General features: G+C 37.2%; 1 protein-coding gene across 3 annotated transcripts in view; it reads right to left on the bottom strand.

Moving 5' to 3' along the window:
* GLRA3 (glycine receptor alpha 3) overlaps positions 1-20327 on the bottom strand; it is a 203312-nt gene extending 182985 nt beyond the window's left edge. For all 3 annotated transcript variants that reach the window (XM_056114225.1, XM_056114224.1, XM_056114223.1), the window contains exon 1: positions 19819-20327. In XM_056114225.1, the coding sequence (XP_055970200.1) occupies positions 19819-19889 (71 nt within the window). In that variant the 5' untranslated portion in view covers positions 19890-20327. The remainder of the gene's footprint in view (positions 1-19818) is intronic.
* Between the last annotated feature and the right edge of the window lie 831 nt (positions 20328-21158).

The raw sequence follows: 21158 nt of genomic DNA on the forward strand, positions 1-21158 counted from the left end.
CAAAAGAAAAGATAAAAAGCATATGATCATATCAATAGATGCAGAGAAAGCATTTGACAAGATCCAGCACCCCTTTATGATGAAAACCCTAGCAAAAGTGGGTATAGAGGGGACTTTCCTCAACATAGTTAAAGCCATCTACCACAAGCCTACAGCAAGCATCATCCTCAATGGGAAAAAACTGAGAGCCTTCCCTCTAGGATCAGGGATGAGACAAGGATGCCCACTCTCTCCACTGCTGTTCAATATAGTACTGGAAGTACTTGCAATAGCAATTAGGCAAGAAAAAGATATTAAGGGCATTCAGGTAGGAAAGGAAGAAATCAAGCTCTCACTATTCGCAGATGATATGATACTATACTTAGAGAACCCAATAACCTCCACCAAAAATCTCCTAGAAACAATAGACTTGTATAGTAAAGTTGCAGGCTATAAAATCAATACCCAAAAGTCCATGGCTTTCCTATACGCAAACAGTGAGAAAGAGGAAATCTATATGAAAAAATCAATCCCGTTCACAATTGTGCCCCAGAAAATCAAATACCTAGGAATCAGCTTAACTAAGGAAGTAAACGACCTGTACAAAGAAAACTACAAAACGCTACTTCAGGAAATAAAAGAGGAAATGAGGAAATAGAAAGACATCCCCTGCTCATGGGTCGGGAGACTTAACATTGTCAAAATGGCAATACTACCGAAAGCACTGTATAAATTCAATGCAATTCCTATAAGGATATCCACGACATTCTTCAAAGAAATGGAGCAAACACTCCTGAAATTTATATGGAACAATAAGCCCCCACGAATAGCTAAAGCAATTCTTGGGAAAAAGAAAATGGGAGAAATCAACCTCCCTAACTTCAAACTTTACTACAAAGCGGTAATAATCAAAACAGCATGGTACTGGAACAAAGGCAGAACTGCAGACCAATGAAACAGAGTTGTATATACTGACATCTCCCCTCAATCATATGATCATCTAATCTTTGATAAAGGTGCAAGTAATGTGAAGTGGAGTAAGGAAAGCCTCTTTAACAAATTGTGCTGGCATCACTGGACGGCTACATGCAAAAGAATCGGCTCAGAACTCTGCCTAACACCATGTACAAAGGTAAGATCAAAATGGATTAAAGACCTCAACATCAGACCAGAAACCATAAGGTACATTGAAGACAAAGTTGGCAAAACCCTCCATGACATTGAGGCTAATGGTATTTTCAAAGATGACACGCCACTGGCTGAGCAAGTGAAAACAGAGATAGATAAATGGGACTATCTTAAACTAAGAAGCTTCTGTACCTCCAAAGAAACAGTGACCAAAATACAAAGACAGTCTACAGAATGGGAAAGAATATTCGCCGAATACACATCTGACAAGGGGTTGATATCAAGGATATACAAAATACTGGTTGAACTCCACAAGAAGAAAACATCCAACCCCATCAAAAAATGGGGCGAGGAAATGAACAGAAGCTTTCTCAAAGAAGAAATCCGAATGGCAAAAAAGCACATGAGAAAATGCTCTACATCATTAATCATCAGGGAGATGCAGATCAAAACCACAATGAGATACCATCTCACACCTCAGAAACTGGCCCACATTCAAAAGAACAAAAGCAACCGATGCTGGCGTGGATGTGGCGAGAAAGGTACACTCCTTCACTGTTGCACTGTTGGTGGGAATGCCGACTGTTTCAGCCCTTTTGGAAAACAGTATGGACGTTCCTCAAAAAATTAGAAATTGAGCTCCCATTTGACCCAGCGATACCACTCCTGGGAATATATCCCAGAGAGGCAAAAATGTGTAGCCGAAGTGACATCTGCACTTGTTTGTTCATTGCAGCACTCTTTACAGTAGCCAGAAACTGGAAGAGACCTGAGTGCCCAAGAACAGATGATTGGTTAAAGAAACTTTGGTACATCTACACAATGCTGTACTATGTAGCTCTTAGAAAAGATGAAGTCATGAAATTTACATACAAGTGGTACAATATGGAAAGTATCATGCTAAGCGAAATGAGTCAGAAAGAGAGGGATAGAAATAGAAAGATTGCATTCATCTGGGGGATATAAAGTAACAAAATATGACATTAATACCCAGAATAGCTGAGATCAACACCAGGAGGATTACTCCATAGCTTCGAGGCCAGCCGGGTATTCTAGGGGAAAGGACAGTTCAGATAGAAAAGGGAGCACCAAATGGAGGGTGTTTGGAGGATCCTCCCAGGAGGGGAGATGCAGGTTGAAAGTAGACTGGACTGAACATGTTTGCCACTCAATGCCTCTTTTGCTGATCACAACACCCAAAAGGAGAGAGAGAACAAAAGGGTATGTCCTCCCACAGTGGCAGGGGGGCATGGGGGGGATGGGGGGGAGGTATATTATCCTGGTGGTGGAAAATGGGCACGCACAAACATTTGTAAATCTACAATTGTACCTCATGGTGTTTCACTAATAAAAAATTTAAAAAAAATACCTATCACTCAGAAAAAAAAAGATGGTCAATTTGAGAGTGGGTTCTGAGCAAAAAAAAAAATTTTTTTTTCTTAAAAGGGTACACGTCTGAAAATGTACATTATGGAGTCTATATAGTAAAGACACTTTCAATTAAACATGTATTTTGATTTGCATCTAAGTGTCCAGAACTTGGCTACCTGGATACATCAAGTTGCCAAGGAAATGGGGGAAGTCTTAAACTTCTTGGAAATGTTTTTAAAGTGAAGACTTTTCCTGTTTTCTGATGAATGCTGTGATGTCTGGAATCAAGTATCATCTGTCTTGATTCTCAAGGGGAAAAAACCTCGTAGAAAGGGTAGCAAAACTTCAAGATAGTATTGGCAAATTCCTCCCTTCCTCCCTCCCTCCCTCCCTCTCTCCCTCCCTCCCTCTTTTCCTTCCTTCCTTCCTTCCTTCCTTCCTTCCTTCCTTCCTTCCTTCCTTCCTTCCTTCCTTCCTTCTTCCCTCCCACCTTCCCTGCTTCCCTCTCTCCCTCTCTCGCTCACTCACTTCCTCCTGTTTTTCCTTTCTTCCCTTTCTTCCTCTATTTCTTTTGCCTGGGAAAATAATATCTCCCAAGCAAAATTTATTCTACACTTTTTGTTCCTCAGAAATTATGGCATTTCAATGTAGCAGTGAATAAGTATCCTGGTAATTCCTTCTTGACTTCTGTGCACTTTACACATTCCAAATCTATCCCTACAGTGTATTTTAGAAGAAAGTATATTTGTAACATTTTAGAGAATGTCACTGTCACTGCCCTCCCATTGTTCATTGATTTGCTCAAGCAGGCCCAGTAACGTCTCCATTTTGAGACTTGTTGTTACTATGTTTGGCATATTGAATGTCTCACAGGTAGCTTGCCAGGCTTTGCCATGTGGGCGAGATACTCTTGGTAGCTTGTCGGGGTCTCTGAGAAGGGTGGAGGAATTGAACCCGGGTTGGTTGGGTCGGCCACGTACAAGCCAAACACCCTACCTCTGTGCTTTTTCTCTAGCCTGGAATAGAGAATACTAATAGTAAATAAAGTCAGATGCTGTAGTTGCAATTCTTAGCCTATGTTTTCTAACTAGAGAGGACCACATTTATGATTTGTGATTTTAAAAAAGACTCTATATGTTGGTAATTTGAGGGATCCCCTAAGTAATGGTATATGCACTTATAAAACTATTTCACTACAAAACATATAACTCTCTGTGTGTAGAAGTATGGTTACAGTATATGTAAATTTCAGTATAGGTTACATAAGAAAAACTTGTTATTAAAATGTTCATGTTCCTAAAGTAATGGAAATTCAAGCTGAAAAGCATATTAGTCAAAATATGAGATTAATACCTCTACATAAAATTTATCTTATATTTTTTTATAAATTAATTTCTCTTGCATTCCATCTTTTAAAGCCAACATTTTATGAAAACTTCATTATATCATCACAAAACATTGTAAACAACCCAAATTTTCAATGAGAAAAAGTAGCACTGTAGCACTGTCCTCCCATTGTTCATCAATTTGCTCAAGCAGGCCCAGTAATGTCTCCATCGTGAGACTTGTTGTTACTGTGTTTGGCATATTGAATACATCAAGGATAGCTTGCCAGGCTTTGCTGTGCAGGCGAGATACTCTTGCTAGCTTGCCAGGCTCTCTGAAAGGGGAGCAAGAATCGAACCCGTTTCTGCACAAGGCAAACACCCTACCACTGTGCTATCTCTCTAGCCCATGAGGAAAAGTATAGCCAATAAATAGTGGTATAGTCCACAATAGAGTCTTTCTTTGAGGAAAGAAGCTTGGGTTTGGTGATCATTACCTTAGGGCTTCCTCCTGACCCTGCTCATTAATCACTCCTGGTAGTGTTATGTGGTACATATGTAATCCTGGAGATTGAACTGTATTTGGATGCATGCAAATCACTGAAGGTATTCCTACCCTCATATCCAGTGCTATTCCTCCAGCACCTGTAGTGTTGTATTAGTAAGAAAAAGAAATTGAACTACTGTAGCATGCAACACTAAACCTTTAAAAAGCGAGATGAGAGTATATGTTAGTAGCATTGATATATTGAGAACTTGGACTCATTTGGAAAACAAAGACTCAGACTTCAGTTTTGCTTTTGAATGACTGAGTATGAATTTTGGATTATATTCAAATGCCAACTGTAAAAAGTGCAACATACATGTTCATGAAACTTAATTATTTGCAATAGTCTCAGTAGAAAGCACTGGGGTTTTTAGCAGACTTTTTGATGCTTTAATAATTTAAGGAAGAGATAACCCTAATTTTTTTCCATAAAGGATTTAATAGTAGTTTAAAGTATTTTTAGTTTGTTACAAAAGAACGAGAGAGAGAGAGAGAGAGAGAGAGAGAGGGTGAGAGAGGGATATCCAATGTCTTGTCCATATAATCCCTCTGTTATGTATAAATAAGAGGTTTAAGGATAATGGCGGCTCATCTATTCTTACTGGATAACAGACATGATACAAAAAAAATACCATGGGCTAGGAAGAGAATACTGTGGACAGGGCACTTGCTTTGCATAGTGACCAACCTGGGTTTGATCCCCTACTTATGTCTGTCCCCTTAATCACCACCAGAGGTGATGCCTGAGCACAGAGCCAGGGGTAAGCCCAGAGGATAGCCAGGTGTGGCCCCCAAACTACTATTAAAAAGCCAACCACAAGGATAGGTTTCCTAGTTTTGTAATAGAGTTAACATAAATATTATCTTTAAAAAGAATGTTATTATTAAACACACTATTTAATGTGTACTAGTGTGTTTTACTATTTTTGAAAAGAAACTTATTTGTAGCATTGGAGAGTCAAGATAAATTATATACAACAATTGCTTAAAGGCTATGAAAATTCATAAATATATCATTTTTGAATCCAACAACCTTTTTGGTTATTTGTATTTGGGGTACATACCTGGCAGTGTGTTCAGATAACACAGTGCTCGAGTTGCTACTAAGGTTCTTTTGGGACCATGTGCAATCAGAAGCTAATCCCGTTCCGGTTCCCATGTACAAACTCTGTGCTCTTGCCATGGAACTATCTCCATGACTTCAATTTTTTTAATTTTATTTTCATGTTTAATTTAATAAAGAAGCAGTTCTAAGACTTTTCATATACAGCATAGAGTATAAATATGAAATAATAAAATGATATTTATTGACATCAGAAGGACAGGATATTTTTTCTACAATTAAGTGATGCTAATGAAATATTTTTAAGCAAAGAAGCTGTTTGTGTAAAGTGATTATTTCCTAACACTCTATAGTAATCATTCAAATTTTCAAAAGGAAATCAACCATAACACAAATAATCATATATTAGGAAAAAAACAACTAAAGGCTTTTATAATAGAAATGTTAAAAATTGTCATAGCATGAGACTGGAGAGATAGTACCAGCGTTGAGGCATATGCCTTACATGAGGTTGACCTCAGTTTTATCTCTGGCACTATAATAGTCTCTAGTCACCTCTAAGTGTATGGTCTTGGAAACCCTCTTGCACAGCTGGGCCACCTGGACACTCCTTTCCTGCCTACAATGCTTTTTCTTCTGTACTACCTACTCTTATTCCATCATGTGCTTAGGGTCTATTTAAATTTCCTCCTTTAGAAAGGATTTATGTTCTTTTTTGTTCCTGCAGAGATATTTTCTTCTCTCAATTGTTAAAATTATTACTCATTTTGGTGTTTATCATGACATTTTTAATAATTGCCAGTTAAATTATTATTCCACAAAACTTTTGGCTGTCATTTTAGGTCTTAAAAACATGAAATGTATCTATCAACAGATCAAACAGAAAAAGCAATATTCCAGATATCAGTGGTGCTTATTGTTGAGACAATTGAAAGAATATCCATAATTCTGATCCCAGAACAAATATTAAGTCTTGAGAATGGGTAAAATTTGATTTTTATCTAGATTGCCCATTAGTTGGTTCTCTTACTATTTAGGGCATATAACAAGATGTTATTGTGACTGCTAGAATTATATAAAGCATTATTCCTGTGTTTTCAGTGTTTAAAAGAAAAGAAATCAAAGTCCATCAGTATTCAAACCTAGGAATTGACTTTCTCCACATACCTGCTCCAGGTGTCCTGGGACACCCACTATCCCTGATCCTCTTCCAGTTTGTCCCCAAAAGTGTGCTGTTGTCAGGTTGTACCCCCCCCCCCCCACACACACACACCAGGTACCCGTAGGGAGCATAGCCTCTTCAGAAGTGGAGGTGGTTTCTGTAGAAGTGAGCGTGGCCTAATTTTGGGTTGGAGGCCGCTCCCACAGCTGCAGATAGTTTATCCATACCCAGCAATCTCGTGTAACATCTCGTTCTCCATACCTCCACACCAACATGAAGAAGCAACGCAAATCCCAACCACAAGGGGAAGATGATGAAGAGTCCAGAAGCCTCAGTAGGTGCTACTCACCTAAGGAACCTCTCTGAGAAAGAATTCAGATATGAAGTAATGAAGATGTTAGATGAACTCAATGAAACAGTGAGACAGATATCCGGTAAATTAAACGAGGACATGAAAGAAACAACTGAGAAATTACGGGAAGAAATGAGAGCAGAAATTGGAAAGCTATGCACAGAAATGTCACAAACAAAAGATTCCGGAGATTAAATAAAAAACTCAGTCTGTGCCTTCAAAAGTTGAATAGCCACAGCTGAAGACAGAATCAGTGAACTGGAAGATCACCTGCACCAAGCCAATAGGCAAAAACAAACAATGGCAAGAGACTTCAAAATAGCTCTAGAGTCCTAGAAGATGATTCCAAGGGGAACAACATTAGAATCATTGGAGTACCAGAAGCTCAGGGAAACAATCCCAATAAAAAAGTTAAAAAAATCATTGCTGAAAAATTCCCATAGCTGAACAATACATCCATTCAGATTCAAGGAGCCCTAAGGATGCTAGCTAAAAGAGACCCTAACAAAAATACTCCAAGACATATCATAGTTAGAATGATGGATACGGCAGATAGAGAAACAATACTGCAAGCAGCAAGGTCAACGAAGGAAATCACATACAAAGAAGCACCCCTTAGATTCACAGCAGACCTATAAGAGGAAGCCTTCCAAGCCCGAAGGCAATGGTGGGATATAGTGAAAAAACTCACTGAAATGAACGCTTCACCAAGAATTCTCTATCCAGCTAAACCCTCACTCAAACTCAAAAGAATGGTACTTCTTTTCTGGATAAATAGCAGTTCAGGAAATTCATAGACTCAAAACCAAACCTAAAAGAAGGGTTAAAGGGGCTACTGTAAGACATGACAAAACTTTACAAGCAGAACAGACCCTTAACAGAAAAATGACACAAAACCCCATAACAATAATCTCCTTCAACATCAACGGTCTAACTTCACCAATTAAGAGACACAGAGTGGCAAAATGGATTCGGAGACAGAACTCAACATTCTGCTGTCTATAAGAAACTTATATGAATAATCAGAGCAAATACAGACTCAAAGTTAAAGGATGGAAAACAATCCTGCAAGCAAACAACTCCCTCAAAAAAGCTTGAGTGACCATACTAGTATTCAACAACATCAATTTCAGGTGGAAAAACATTAGACAGGAAAAGCGAAGGCCATTTTCTATTCATCAAGGGATACATAAAACAGGAAAAATCACTCTCTTAAATGTATACGCACCTAATGAGGCAACACCTAAATATGTTTAAAAAGCTGCTAACAGATTTTAAGGAGGACATTGCTAGACACACAATAGAAGCCAGAGACTTCAACATCCACTTATGACCTCTGGATAGATCAACAAGAACAAAACTCAACAAGAAAACATTGGCTCTAAAGGAAGAAATAGAAGAGAGAGGGCTTATAGACCTATACAGGCCTCTATACCCCCAAGAGAAAGAATACACATTCTTCTCCAGTGCACATGGAACATTTAACAAAATAGACAATGTTCTAGGCCACAAAACATACCTCAATAGAATCAGAAAGATAGAAATAGTATCAATAATCTTTTCTACCATGGTGCACAGAAGATAGAAGTGAATCACAAACAGACATGCAGAAACAAATCAAACACCTGGAAATTAAACAACTCATTGCTGAACAATCAGTGACTCAGGAAAGAAGTCAAGGACAAAATCAAAAGATACCTGGAAACAAATGAGAATGAAGATACAAGCTACCAGAACCTATGGGATATAGCTAAAGCCATGTTAAGGGGAAAATTTACAGCTCTGCAAGAAATTCTCAGAAAGGAAGAAAGGGTTCCCCCAAAAAAACTTGACTTCACATTTAAGGATCTTAGAAAAGGATCAAAAAGGAGACCAATTCAGGCAGAAAGAATGTGATCATAAAACTTAGAGCAGAAATTAATGACATGGAAACCCAAAAACAATTCGAAAGATCAATGAAACCAAGTGCTGGTTCTTTGAGAAAATAAACAATATTGATAAAACACTAGCAAGACTCACAAAGAAAGATAGAGAGAACCCTAATAAACTGAATCAGAAATGAGAAGGGGGATATCACAACAGAAACCAAAGAAATTCAAAAGATCATCAGAGAATACTTTGAAAGTCTGTATGCCAAAAAACAAGAGAACCTAGAAGAAATGGACAAATTCCTGTGTTCCTATAAGCTCCCAAGACTGAATCAAGAAGACCTAGAATACCTGAATAGACCTATTAACATCAAGGAAATTGAAACTGTAATCAAAAGTCTTCCCAAAAAGCCCAGGTACAGATGGAGTCACAAGCGAATTTGTCCAAACATTTAAAAAGGAACTATTGCCAATTCTTCTCAAGCTTTTCCAGGAAATTGAAGAAACAGAAACTCTCCCAAACTGTTTCTATGAAGCCTATAACTGTCTAATATCAAAAAAACAGAGACACCACAAGAAAAGAAAACTACAGGTTGATATCCCTAATGAACATGGATGCGAAGATTCTCAACAAACAACTAGCAAATAGAATTCAACAACTCATCAAAAAGATCATACACCATGACCAAGTGAGATTCATCCCGGGGATTCAAGGATGGTTTAACATTAGGAAATCAATCAACATAATCCATCAAATCAACAAAAGGAAAGATAAAACCGTATGATCATATCAATCATATCAGAGAAATCATTTGAAAAGATCCAACACCCATTTATGATGAAAACCCATGCCAAAATGTGGATAGAAAGGACTTTCCACAATATAGTTAAAGCCATCTACCACAAGCCTACAGCAAGCATCATCCTCAATGGGGAAAAACTGAGGGCCTTCCCTCTAAGCTCAGGGATGAGACAAAGATGCCCACTCTCTCTACTGCTGTTCGATATAGTATTGGAAGTACTTGCAATAGTGGTTAGGCAAGAAAAAGATATTAAGGGCATTCAGGTAGGAAAGGAAGAAATCAAGCTCTCACTATTCGCAGATGATATGATTCTATACTTAGAGAACCCAAAAACCTCCACCAAGAAACTCCTAGAAACAATAGACTTCTTTAGTAAAGTTGCAGGCTATAAAACCAATACCCAAAATCCCATAGCTCTCTTATACACAAATAGTGAGAGAGAAGAAAGTGACGTGAAAGAAACAATCCCGTTCACAATTGTGCCCCAGAAAATCAAGTACCTATGAATCAGCTTAACTAAGGAACTAAAGGACCTGTACAAAGAAAACTACAAAACGCTACTTCAGGAAATAAAAGAGGACATGAGAAAAATTGAAAGATAACCCCAGCTCATGGATCGGGAGAATTAACATTGTCAAAATGGCAATACTTCCCAAAGCATTGTATAAATTCAATGCAATCCCTATTATGATACCCATGACATTCTTCAAAGAAATGGAGCAAACACTCCTGAAATTCGTATGGAACAATAAGTCATCACTAATAGCTATAGCAATTTTTAGGAAAATAAAATGGAAGGAATCAACCTCTCTAACTTCAAACTCTACTACAAAGCAGTAATAATTAAAACAGCATCGTACTGGAACAAAGGAAGAGCTGCACATCAGATGAACAGGGTTGAATATACTGACATCTCCCCCCAAACATATGATCATCTAATCTTTGATAAGGGAGCAAGAAACAAGAAGTGGAGCAAGAAAAGCCTCTTTAACAAATTGTGCTGACAAAACTGGACAGCTACATGCAAAAAAATGGGCTCAGATCTCTGCATAACACCATGTACAAAAGTAAGATCAAAATGGATTAAAGACCTCAACATCAGACCGGAATCTGTAAGGTACATTCAAGACAAAGTTGGTAAAACCCTCTATGACATTGAAGCGAACAGTATCTTCAAAGATGTCATGCAACTGGCCAGCAAGTGAAAACAGAGATAGACAAATGGGACTATCTTAAACTAAGAAGATTCTGCATCTCAAAAGAAACAGTGACCAAAATACAAAGACAGTCCACAGAATGTGAAAGGATATTCGCCCAATACTCATCTGACAAGGGGTAGATATTGAGGATATGCAAAGTACTGGTCTAACTCCACAAGAAGAAAACATCCAACCCCATCAAAATTGGGGTGACGAAATGAACAGAAACTTCCTCAAAGATGAAATCCAAATGGCTAAAAGGCACATGAGAAAATGCTCTACATCATTAATCATCAGGGAGATGCAGATCAAAACCACAATGAGATATCATTTCACACCACAGATACTGGCCCACATCCACAAGAACAAAAACAACAGTGCTGGCATGGATGTGGCGAGAAAGGGACACTCCTTCACTGCTGGTGAGAATGCTGACTGGTTCAGCCCTTTTTGAAAATAGTATGGACGATTCTCAAAAAATTAGAAATTGAGTTTCCATTTGACCCAACAATACCACTCCTGGGAATATATCCCAGAGAGGCAAAAAAGTATAGTCAAAGTGACATCTGCACTTCTATGTTCACTGCTGCACTGTTTACAATAGCCACAATATGGAAAAAACCTGAGTGCCCAAGAACAGATGACTGGTTAAAGAAACTCTGGTACATCTACACAGTGGAGTACTATGTAGCTGTTAGAAAAGATGAAGTCATGAAATTTACATACAAGTGGTACTACCTGGAAAGTATCATGCTAACTGAAATGAGTCAGAAAGTGAGGGACAGACATAGAAAGGTTGCATTCATCTGGATATTATAAAGTAACAAAATCGGAGACCAAAATTGAAGAATAGCAGAGATAAGTACCAGGAGGTTCACTCCATGGCTTGTAGGCCAGCCGCACATGCTAGGGGAAAAGGCAGCTCAGATAGAGAAGGGAGCAAAGAGTGTTGGGAGGATCCTCCCAGGATGGAAGATGCATGCTGAAAGTAGACTATAGACCGAACATGATTGCCACTCAATGCCTCTTTTGCAAACCACAGCACCCAAAAGGAGAGAGAGAAAAAACGGTAATGCCCTGCCACAGAGGTAGGGTGGGATGAGGGGGGTGGGGGGTGGGAGGGATACTGGGACTCGTGGTGGTGGAAAATGGGCACTGGTGAAGGGATGGGTACTTGATCATTGTATAGCTAAAACCCAAGCACAAAAATTTGTAAGTCTACAATTGAACCCCATGGTGTTTCACTAATAAAATTATTTTTAAAACAATCACAGCATGAAGGTTCAATACGGCTTCATTACTTATAGATGGAGTGTGTGTATAGGAACAAAAGAAAGAGTCAGTAGAAGGAAGTTAAAAAATATAGTATACTCTTTTGAAATTTTTTTTCTGTAAAACTATTACCTAGGGAGCACATGGGTAAATATGTAAATATGTAATATAGACAAATTGCTTTTATTTATTTTTAAAATATTTAATTGAATTATTGTGAGATACACAGTTACAAAGTTTTTCATCACTGTATTTCAGTAGACAAATAATTCAACATCCATCCTTTCACTAGTGTACATTTCCCACTACCAATGTCCCGCCCTTCTGTCCTCCCACTCCTCCACATCTGCCACGTTTCCTCCCTGTTCCCTCTCTTTATCATTTTGAGCATTATTGTTTGCAATACAGATACTGAAAGGGTATCATGAATATCTCTTTACCTACTTTCAGCACACAGTTCTTGTCTAGAGGGATCATTTCAAATACCTTTGTCATAGTTGTCACTGCTCTATCCAACTGCCTGATTCACAATAGCCAGAATCCAGAAACAACCTGAGTGCCTAAGAACAGATGACTGGATAAAGAAACTGTGGAGCATCTACTCAACGGAATACTATACAGCCACCAGGAAAAATGAAGTCATGAAATTTGCTTATAAATGAATGAATGTGAAGAGCTGAGTGAAATGAGTGAAATGACTCAGAAGGAGAAGGACACACACAGAATTACTGCACTCTTCTGTGGAATATAAAAAGAATATTTGTGGAATATAAAAAAACATAATATAAGACTAATATGCATGGACGGTTAAAACAGGGGCCCGATGGACTGGTGCACAGTCGGATACTTGAAAATACTTAAAACTGTTAACCTGATTTTGCCAAGAAGATAAAATTTGCAGACGTTAATAGCAACACATTTAACTTAACAATTATAAAATTAGAGCGATAATAAGGGGTTAAGGTGCTTGCCTGATATGAGAGTCAATTTAGGTCTAATACTTAGCACCATATGGCCCCCAAACATAAATCTGGAAGTATCATCAGGGAACTGTTGCCAGCTGTGGCCCAATCCGGCCACCCCAATATGTATCTACACACACACACACACACACACATACACTTTTAAATTTAACACTAAAAGTAAGTAAGTAAGTAAGGCCCTCCCGTTGATCATCGATTTGCTCGAGCGGGCCCAGTAACGTCTCCATTGGAGACTTTGTTCTTACTGTGTTTGGCATATCGAATACGTCACGGGGAGCTTGCCAGGCTCTGCCCTGCGGGTGAGATACTCTCGGTAGCTTGCCGGGCTCTCCGAGAGGGGCGGAGGAACTGAACTTGGGTCGGCCATGTTGGCTGCGTGCAAGGCAAACACCCTACCGCTGTGCTATCGCTCTAGCCCTTAACACTAAAAGCAAAAGAAAATCAAGAGATCTTAAATTACATAAAGTTTATTTAACTTAAAATATCTCCAAGATATTTTTAAGAAGATAGTTGTATGAAGTTCTGAAAATTATTTAATAGTGATGTTATTAGCCTTGGCTGAAGTGATAGTACAGGGCTGGAGTGATAGCACAGCGGTAGGGCGTTTGCCTTGCCTGCAGCCAGCCCAGCCATGCAGGGTTCAATTCCTCTGCCCCTCTCAGAGAGCCTGGCAAGCTACCCGTGATGTGTTCAATATGCCAAACACAGTAACAAGTCCCAAAATGGAGACGTTACTGGGCCCGCTCGAGCAAAATCGATGAACAACGGGAGGACAGTGTTTGTTTTTTATTTGTTAGTAGCCTCAGGAGTGATTTGAAATTTACTGGTGGAATGACTAGTGTTTTCTGGAAACTAAAACTGGATGGATTTATGCTCAAATATGGTCTTAAATATCTCTAATGGGCACTGGTGGAGGAACGGGTACTCGATCATTGTATAACTGAAACTCAAGCACAAAAATTTGTAACTCTACAACTATACCTCATGGTGTTTCACTAATAAAATTTTTAAAAAATATATCTCTAATGTTTTTAAAATTAATTTATCTTTAAGGGTAGTAATTGACAAGTAATGCCAACTATTTATTTTGGAGAGCTGAAAAGTGAAAATTAAATTCAAGACAAGTCAATAATTGCTTTCTCATTTGATTTCTTGGTCAGGACTCAAAATTACAACACTATACTCTAATGAAAATAGTTTCATGAAAAAACAGTAACAAGAGTACTGATTCTCAACCAGAGTGATATCATATCACAATCTTTATCTTGGGTAAGTGAAAAATAATATTGCTATGTTTAAAGTTCAGATATTATGCTATAAAATATTATATCTATACTTGCAAACTACATATAATATAGAAAATATATAATCCCATAATATAGTGTATGAGGGCATTGTAATATAATGAGAGCAACGTCTAAAAATGTATCAGGACAAATGTCTAAAATCTAATTTTTTTTCAGAGGTTGTGAGGGAAAATAAAGACTGAGAAACAATGCACTGATAAATACTTAGAAACAATACAAACTAAAATACCTAACAGTGTTAAGTAAATGCAAGCCTATCATTTTTCCACTGGAAGCTGTCAACCTCTGTTTTCACCATCACTTCTCAGACAATGTAATGTCTTCTAAAGATATTTGTTTGATTTTGAATCTTTTATGTAATCATGAACACAAGACTTCAAGTCATAGCAGATTTCAATACAATTTAAAAGGAAGTAACAGACAGATGATACAGACAATTTTATTTATTGTTTACTGTATATCTACTCCATGTATGCCACTTTTTAAATATTATGGAGAAAAAATAAAGACCAGAAACATGGCACTTAGCATTAACAAGGAGAGAGAAGATTGAATGAAAAATATAAAACACACATTTGAAAGTAAGGTCAGATGTTCTTCTTTCTACAGCAGTATGCTGTTAAAAGTTAAACACTGTATCTGGAATATACTCATTACTTGGTTCATTTTTAGGCTGTACAAAGAGATTACAGTATAATACTCTGGCATTCTGAATTTGAAGCCTGAGTTTCCCACATATAGCAGCTAATTGCATGGAAAAGGTTATCATTTGTAGTCATGATTCAAGATATGTGTATCCATATATGGGTGGTTCATTTTAAGGAAGGAAATTCAGTGGTATAGCCTATTTTATTTGTCATGTATAAAGCCCTGGCTCTGGGTCCAGTCATTAAAAAAATATTTGTAATATATGCAATACAAGTAAGTTACAAGTTAATTATGACCAGAATTAGGGATCTCTCTAGTAAAGCTCATATTTAGGGATCTACCTTTAGAGATATATAGCCAAGGTGTGTGGGCCTGATGATTCAATTCTCCACCAGCCCACTGGTGATGTAGACTATGAGGCCTACACTTGGTAGTGCTGGAAAACCAATCATCAGTTCCAAAGTTTGAATGTAAAAATTTGCCTCCAGCATATCAGGCATATGCTATGGCTCTTTGAACTATCTCCCAGGTCCAACCATTTTAGGTTTTAGTTAAAAATACAAAAAAAAAAATTAAAATTGTTTGATAAGCATTTTTCCACTGAGGTAGAAAAGTATATGATGCTTGAAATTTTTAAGTTTATAGGATGATCACTTTATAGAGATATTTTTGAAAAATAGTCAAATTTAAGTTAGCTTTTGGATAGACAAGTTACTTCTTATATAAATCCAATAATCCTAGCCTAACAGTGGTTGTTCAACAATATGTGAAAGAAATTAGAATTCAGCTACAAAGTTCTTCAGTTGTTACTGCAAGTGCCTTATTTTAAAAATAAAGCTTTTCATGTGCATTTCTTTTTTGGAAATTTGAGGATTTCAAATTTCATTTCCTAAAAGTGTGTTGTTGGGGCTGGAGTGATATCACAGCAGGTAGGGTGTTTGCCTTGCACGCAGCCCAATCAGGGTTTAATCCCCAGCATCCCATGTGGTCTCCTGAGCACGGCCAGGAGTAATTCCTGAGTGCATGAACCAGGAGTAACCCCTGTGCTTCACTGGTTGTGATCCAAAAGAAAAAAAAAAGTGTTTGTAGTCTTGCTGCATACTCAGCTTTACTCACACTCATTCACACTCACTCACATGCACACACGTGACTTTTAGAGTAAAAGGTTTATAATGTTTTTCTTTAATCTCCTACATAAGAATACAGAGCCAATGGTAGAAAGAATTTTCCCCTTCCTCCAAAACTTACAAAAACAAAAACACAACACTCTGCCAAATTGTTTTCCTTAAGCTTTGAAGGAAAACAAGGAAAAAAATTTACATGTGATTATTTTAAAATCTGAACTACTCATGCATGGTTTTTAAAATAATATACCATAATATACTCAAACTGCAAGTCTGTGTTGGTATCACATAATAAAAACATAAATAAATTATAAGTTATGAAAAGAATCAATTTGTACAAATTTTGGTAGGGCCTTTGTTTTTAAAATTTGTTATGAAAGCTTTTCACAGTAGTCACTTATCTGCATTTCAAAGAAAGTTGAACACTGGGATTTTGTTCTTCATTTTAAAAATATGAGCACTAGAACCCAAAACCCATATAAGGAATGTTCATAAAACAACAATCGCTAAGTAAAATGAAATTGTAAACAGTTTCACCACTTGGAAATTCATATTTTTTACATCAGTTTATAAGATTTTATCAATTATGTTTATTAAGAATAATTCTCTTGAAAGTTTTATTTAAAACTTATATTTCATAGCTGACATAGCCTGTTAATTAATACCTTAAAGCAATGTTTTAATCAACTTGTAACTAAAAGTGCTATAATAATTTTGTGCTGTTTTGCCTTAAAGTTCATTCATTAGCTGCAGAAATTATTCAAAGATCAAGAGCTAAAATGTGAACTAGCAGTAAAAATTCAAGTATATGTTACAAATTTTTATAATAATATTTCACTTATCAATCTTCATACTTTTAGTAGCAACAGGGTATTTCTTATGTTGTTGATAACAGTGTAAATGACAGAAACACATTGCAACTTCTGGTAAAGCTGAGTATACTAATACACATTCTCTGATCCAGCAATATCTTTCCTGCAGAAAAATTCAAAACAAACCCCTACCATTTCCTAAATGTATAATTTCATATATATTAACAAAAAGGCTCATAGATGTTCATAATTTGAAAAATATACAAATTTTCATTAATAGGATGATTGCTAACTTGTTCTTCAAATGGAATGCCACATAGTGATGAGTATAAACAAGATAAATGCAAAGACTGAAAATCCATGAACATGTTTTTTGAAAATTAAACCCAAGGAAGTATTTTTATAGAGCAAAACTGGGCTGAGAGACCATACAGAGGCAGGGTATTTGTTTTGCACAATACTGACCTAGTTTTGGTCCCTGGAACCCCATTATGTCCCCTGACTTTTACCTGCAGTGATCACTGCATGCAGAGTTACTCCTGAGCACTGTCTGGTGTGGCCCAATAACTCTCAAAAATATTAGAAAACTGCATTTATTGTTGTGTTTATTAACATAGTAAGTATATTAGATCAAGGTAGTATCTGAAAAAAGGATATAATGGTAGGTGGGTGCAGGATGAGTATCCTCCAATAAGAAAAATTTCACTACTTAATCTCTGACCTCTGTACTTTGCTGTGTTATCTTTTGAAATTTTATATGGAAACTTGTTATCTGTACACTTAACTGTCTGTATGTTATATCTCAATAAAACTTTTTGTAAATCTTAAAATTTGTGAAAAGTTTTGTAAGTTACTTAATTCAAATTGCCCTGAAAAATATTATTTATAAATAAAAAACATGTTGATTAATTAATATAAATGCTCTTATTGTCTTGCTTTTTACTTTGCTCATTTTATTCTTGCTCAGTATATCACACATAGGCTTAGGAATTAATGACTAATTTCATAAGGTTCTTTTTAAATAAAATGTTTCTAGTAGATGAAATATCACTTTCTTTACTATAAGAAATTCTCTTTCAAGGGTCATCACTGAAGACAAATAAGTATTTACGTAAATATGGCTAAAGATCTTTATAGATTGTTTAATTCCATCTAAGTCTAGTTAGTCTACGATATAAAAATTTTGATATATTTATGAAAGGAGAAAACGTTCACAGAGAATAGGTGTCACAGTAATTCCTTACTGATATTGGGGTGTCCTTTACAAATGATTACAATTTTTATTCTTCATAAATAATATTTTTGGCTAAAATTATTTAGTTCAAATGAGAATAAAGTAATAATTTTGGCCATATGAAAAACAATACTTATAGATTTCAATCAATATTTTATCTAGAGACAAGAGTATTTAGTTATAAAATAAAATATCTGAGATTACATTTTTGCTCTTATAGTTATCCTGATTCAATTCTGAAGTTGCTGACCTTAAACTTGCTAAATATTAGTTATTGACAATAAACTTTGCTTTGGCTGATACATTTGTAAATTTTGTGAGAGTTATAACATCACAAAGATCACTAAAGTCACAAAAATACTGTCAGAATATTTTTCAACTTACAATCATTTAAATTGGGCTGGAATATTAATTAAAGCCCTAGAACACAAGTCTAGCAGTGTTTGGGGCCCTCAGTTTGATTCCCATCACTCCAGCACTGCATCTTTCCCTCCCTCCAGCTGCATTCTAGTGTAACTGTGATGGCTTAGGAGCACCACTAGGAGTAGTTTTCTTACTCCCAGCACTGTTGAATGGAGTCTCTAAACAAAAACCTAAAATGACTTAGTCCTTTCAAAAAAAATAAGCATTCCAAATATAATAACTTTCACAAAAAGTTTCTAGTACTATAGTACTAGTCAAAATTATGCAATTTTCTATAATTATGATTTCATAAAGGTGCTCAATTATGAAAAATTGCCATCAAAATGCAGAAAATAGTATGTTCATATAGGAATCAGTTAATAATTAACTTAGTTACTTTAATTATTTGACATCATCTTGAGATGCTTGTGAACCATAAAAATTATAAAGTCAAATTTATACTGATGCTTCAAAAATTAGATGAGCAGTAGTTTATTTTTGCATTATTTATTAATAATATGAGTCAAATTTTCTTGATTTTATCTTGTTTCCTCTTCCATGCTAATTTTTGAAGTGTATTATTTATGATTAAATATAAAATTAATTTCATGAAATGTTTGCATTGCTCATATATTTCTTATGCTGTTATTTTCATCAGATTATTATTGACATAAAACAGATAATTTATTTATAAATTTGTTTCTGTGAATTACCTCAAAATGACCAGAAATTACACAAAGTTTTCATTAGAATACAGTAATATTTAGGCCTTTACCCTCTTCATCTGAAACATGTTAGAAGTGTTTAGAATTTCTTTGATTGACAAATGATTTGATTCTACCAATACTCTTTTAAAAAGTTATTAATGCTCCATCTTTATTGTTATTTTGCAACTTTCAAAATGATAGTAATATCCAGAGTTTATAATTTTTTAAAAAATAAAAACCTCTAAAAGCGATTTGATAAGGACAACCTAGATTTAAATTATTTTTGCCCCCTAAGGTAGTCTGCAAATAACATTAATATGCCCGCCCGTGACTAAAATGCACTAATGAGTGAAAACAGAGCAAAGTTACATTTTTTGCAAAGACCTCAATATACTGCGACTGTGTTTTAGGATAAGACAATGAGACTTCAAAGACTCTTCTAACAAGTCTATTATTCCTTCCATGACAAAGTGGGTACAAGCTAGTACGAAGGCAGAATGAGTTGCCCAACTGTTAAATAGAGTGGACTCACCTGAGTAACAGTGCCGCTTCCCAGAAGTAAAATCCCGAAACTAACGTTCGAATGTGTCTCACTTGGGCCATGATACGTCGAGATCTTTAGGATTCTGCAATGAATTTTATCCAAGGCATGGGCCGGAGAGAACCTGAAGCGAAAACGTGCAACTGAACTCCCCTTGTGTTGGCGGAAAGCTTCAGCACCGAGGACAGCTCCCTCGCTGCGCCAGCTGGGCGCTCGCCAGCACCTGAGGTGTCCCCGGTCCACCCCTTCCCGGAGCCTTGAGCACCAGCAGATAGATGCACGCGGCTGCAGATGTGCCAGGGGGGAGATGAGATAGGACAAAGTGCCTGGGTCCGGGGCAACAGTTCTCTGAAGCTCAGGAGGCCGAGCAACAATCTTTGTCCTTTTCTCTTGACTCAGACCCACCAGAAGAGAAAGCGGAGCGGGAGCCCGATGCTTCTTCACCTGCTCCCAGCGTGTCCAGCCCGAATCCCACTCTCCACCTTTAGGGGAAGAGCCGAGACCGCCAGCGCGGCAAAGGGAAGAGGGGGCGGGGCCCGGCCACACGGGCCCAGCCGCCAATCACCACCTCACAGCGGAGCAGAGTGACAGGCCACTCACCCGGGTAGGTGGTGCTTAGCGGTTCGTCGTTGGAAAAAAAGCAAAGCAAGAAAAAAAGCTTTGAGTAACTGGTACAAAGCTTGTCGCTCGACTGGTGACTCTGGGGGGAAGGAAGTCTGGAGGCTAAGAACAGAGATTCTGTAGCTGTTGAGCATCAGGTGACAGAATCCGACTGCTACTGTGCTTGAGGGAGCCTCCCATTGTTCATTTTCAGCAAAAAAAAGTGCATGCAAGTATTAAGGGATTTTTTTTAAGCCCTCTCCCCCACCTCCAGTCTTTCGACTTTACACTTCACTGCAAGAGTCAAAATCTGCAGGAAACCCAGATCCTTGGGAAGGGCTAGGAAAGAGAGAAAGCGATGCCTGAACGCCAGCACGGAGGGAGAATGAGCTGCTGATAGAATTCTTGCACAATTGCTGGCCTGTTTTGGCCTGGGAAGCAGAGTTGTCTAACTCGAGTAAGTTGAGTTTTAACTTCAACCATAGAAAGGATTCCAGAAAGAAGAAGATGGGGTATCTAGAAAGACAGCTTCCAGAGGTACAGTGCTTCCTGTCATCCCTCCCCCCTAAACATTTTGTAAATCTCAGAGGTAATTCAAGTGAAAAGGATAAGATAGGTTATATGGTACATCTTTTTCTCTGTCATCTCTTGTCTCTCTCCTGTCCCCTTCCAAGCCCCACCCACTTACAATTTACAAGGGGTCTTGTATGAATGGAAAGAAACTGTGTACA

Source organism: Sorex fumeus, unplaced genomic scaffold, assembly GCF_029834395.1.
Source record: "Sorex fumeus unplaced genomic scaffold, SorFum_2.1 ptg000024l, whole genome shotgun sequence".
Classification (NCBI taxonomy): domain Eukaryota; kingdom Metazoa; phylum Chordata; class Mammalia; order Eulipotyphla; family Soricidae; genus Sorex; species Sorex fumeus.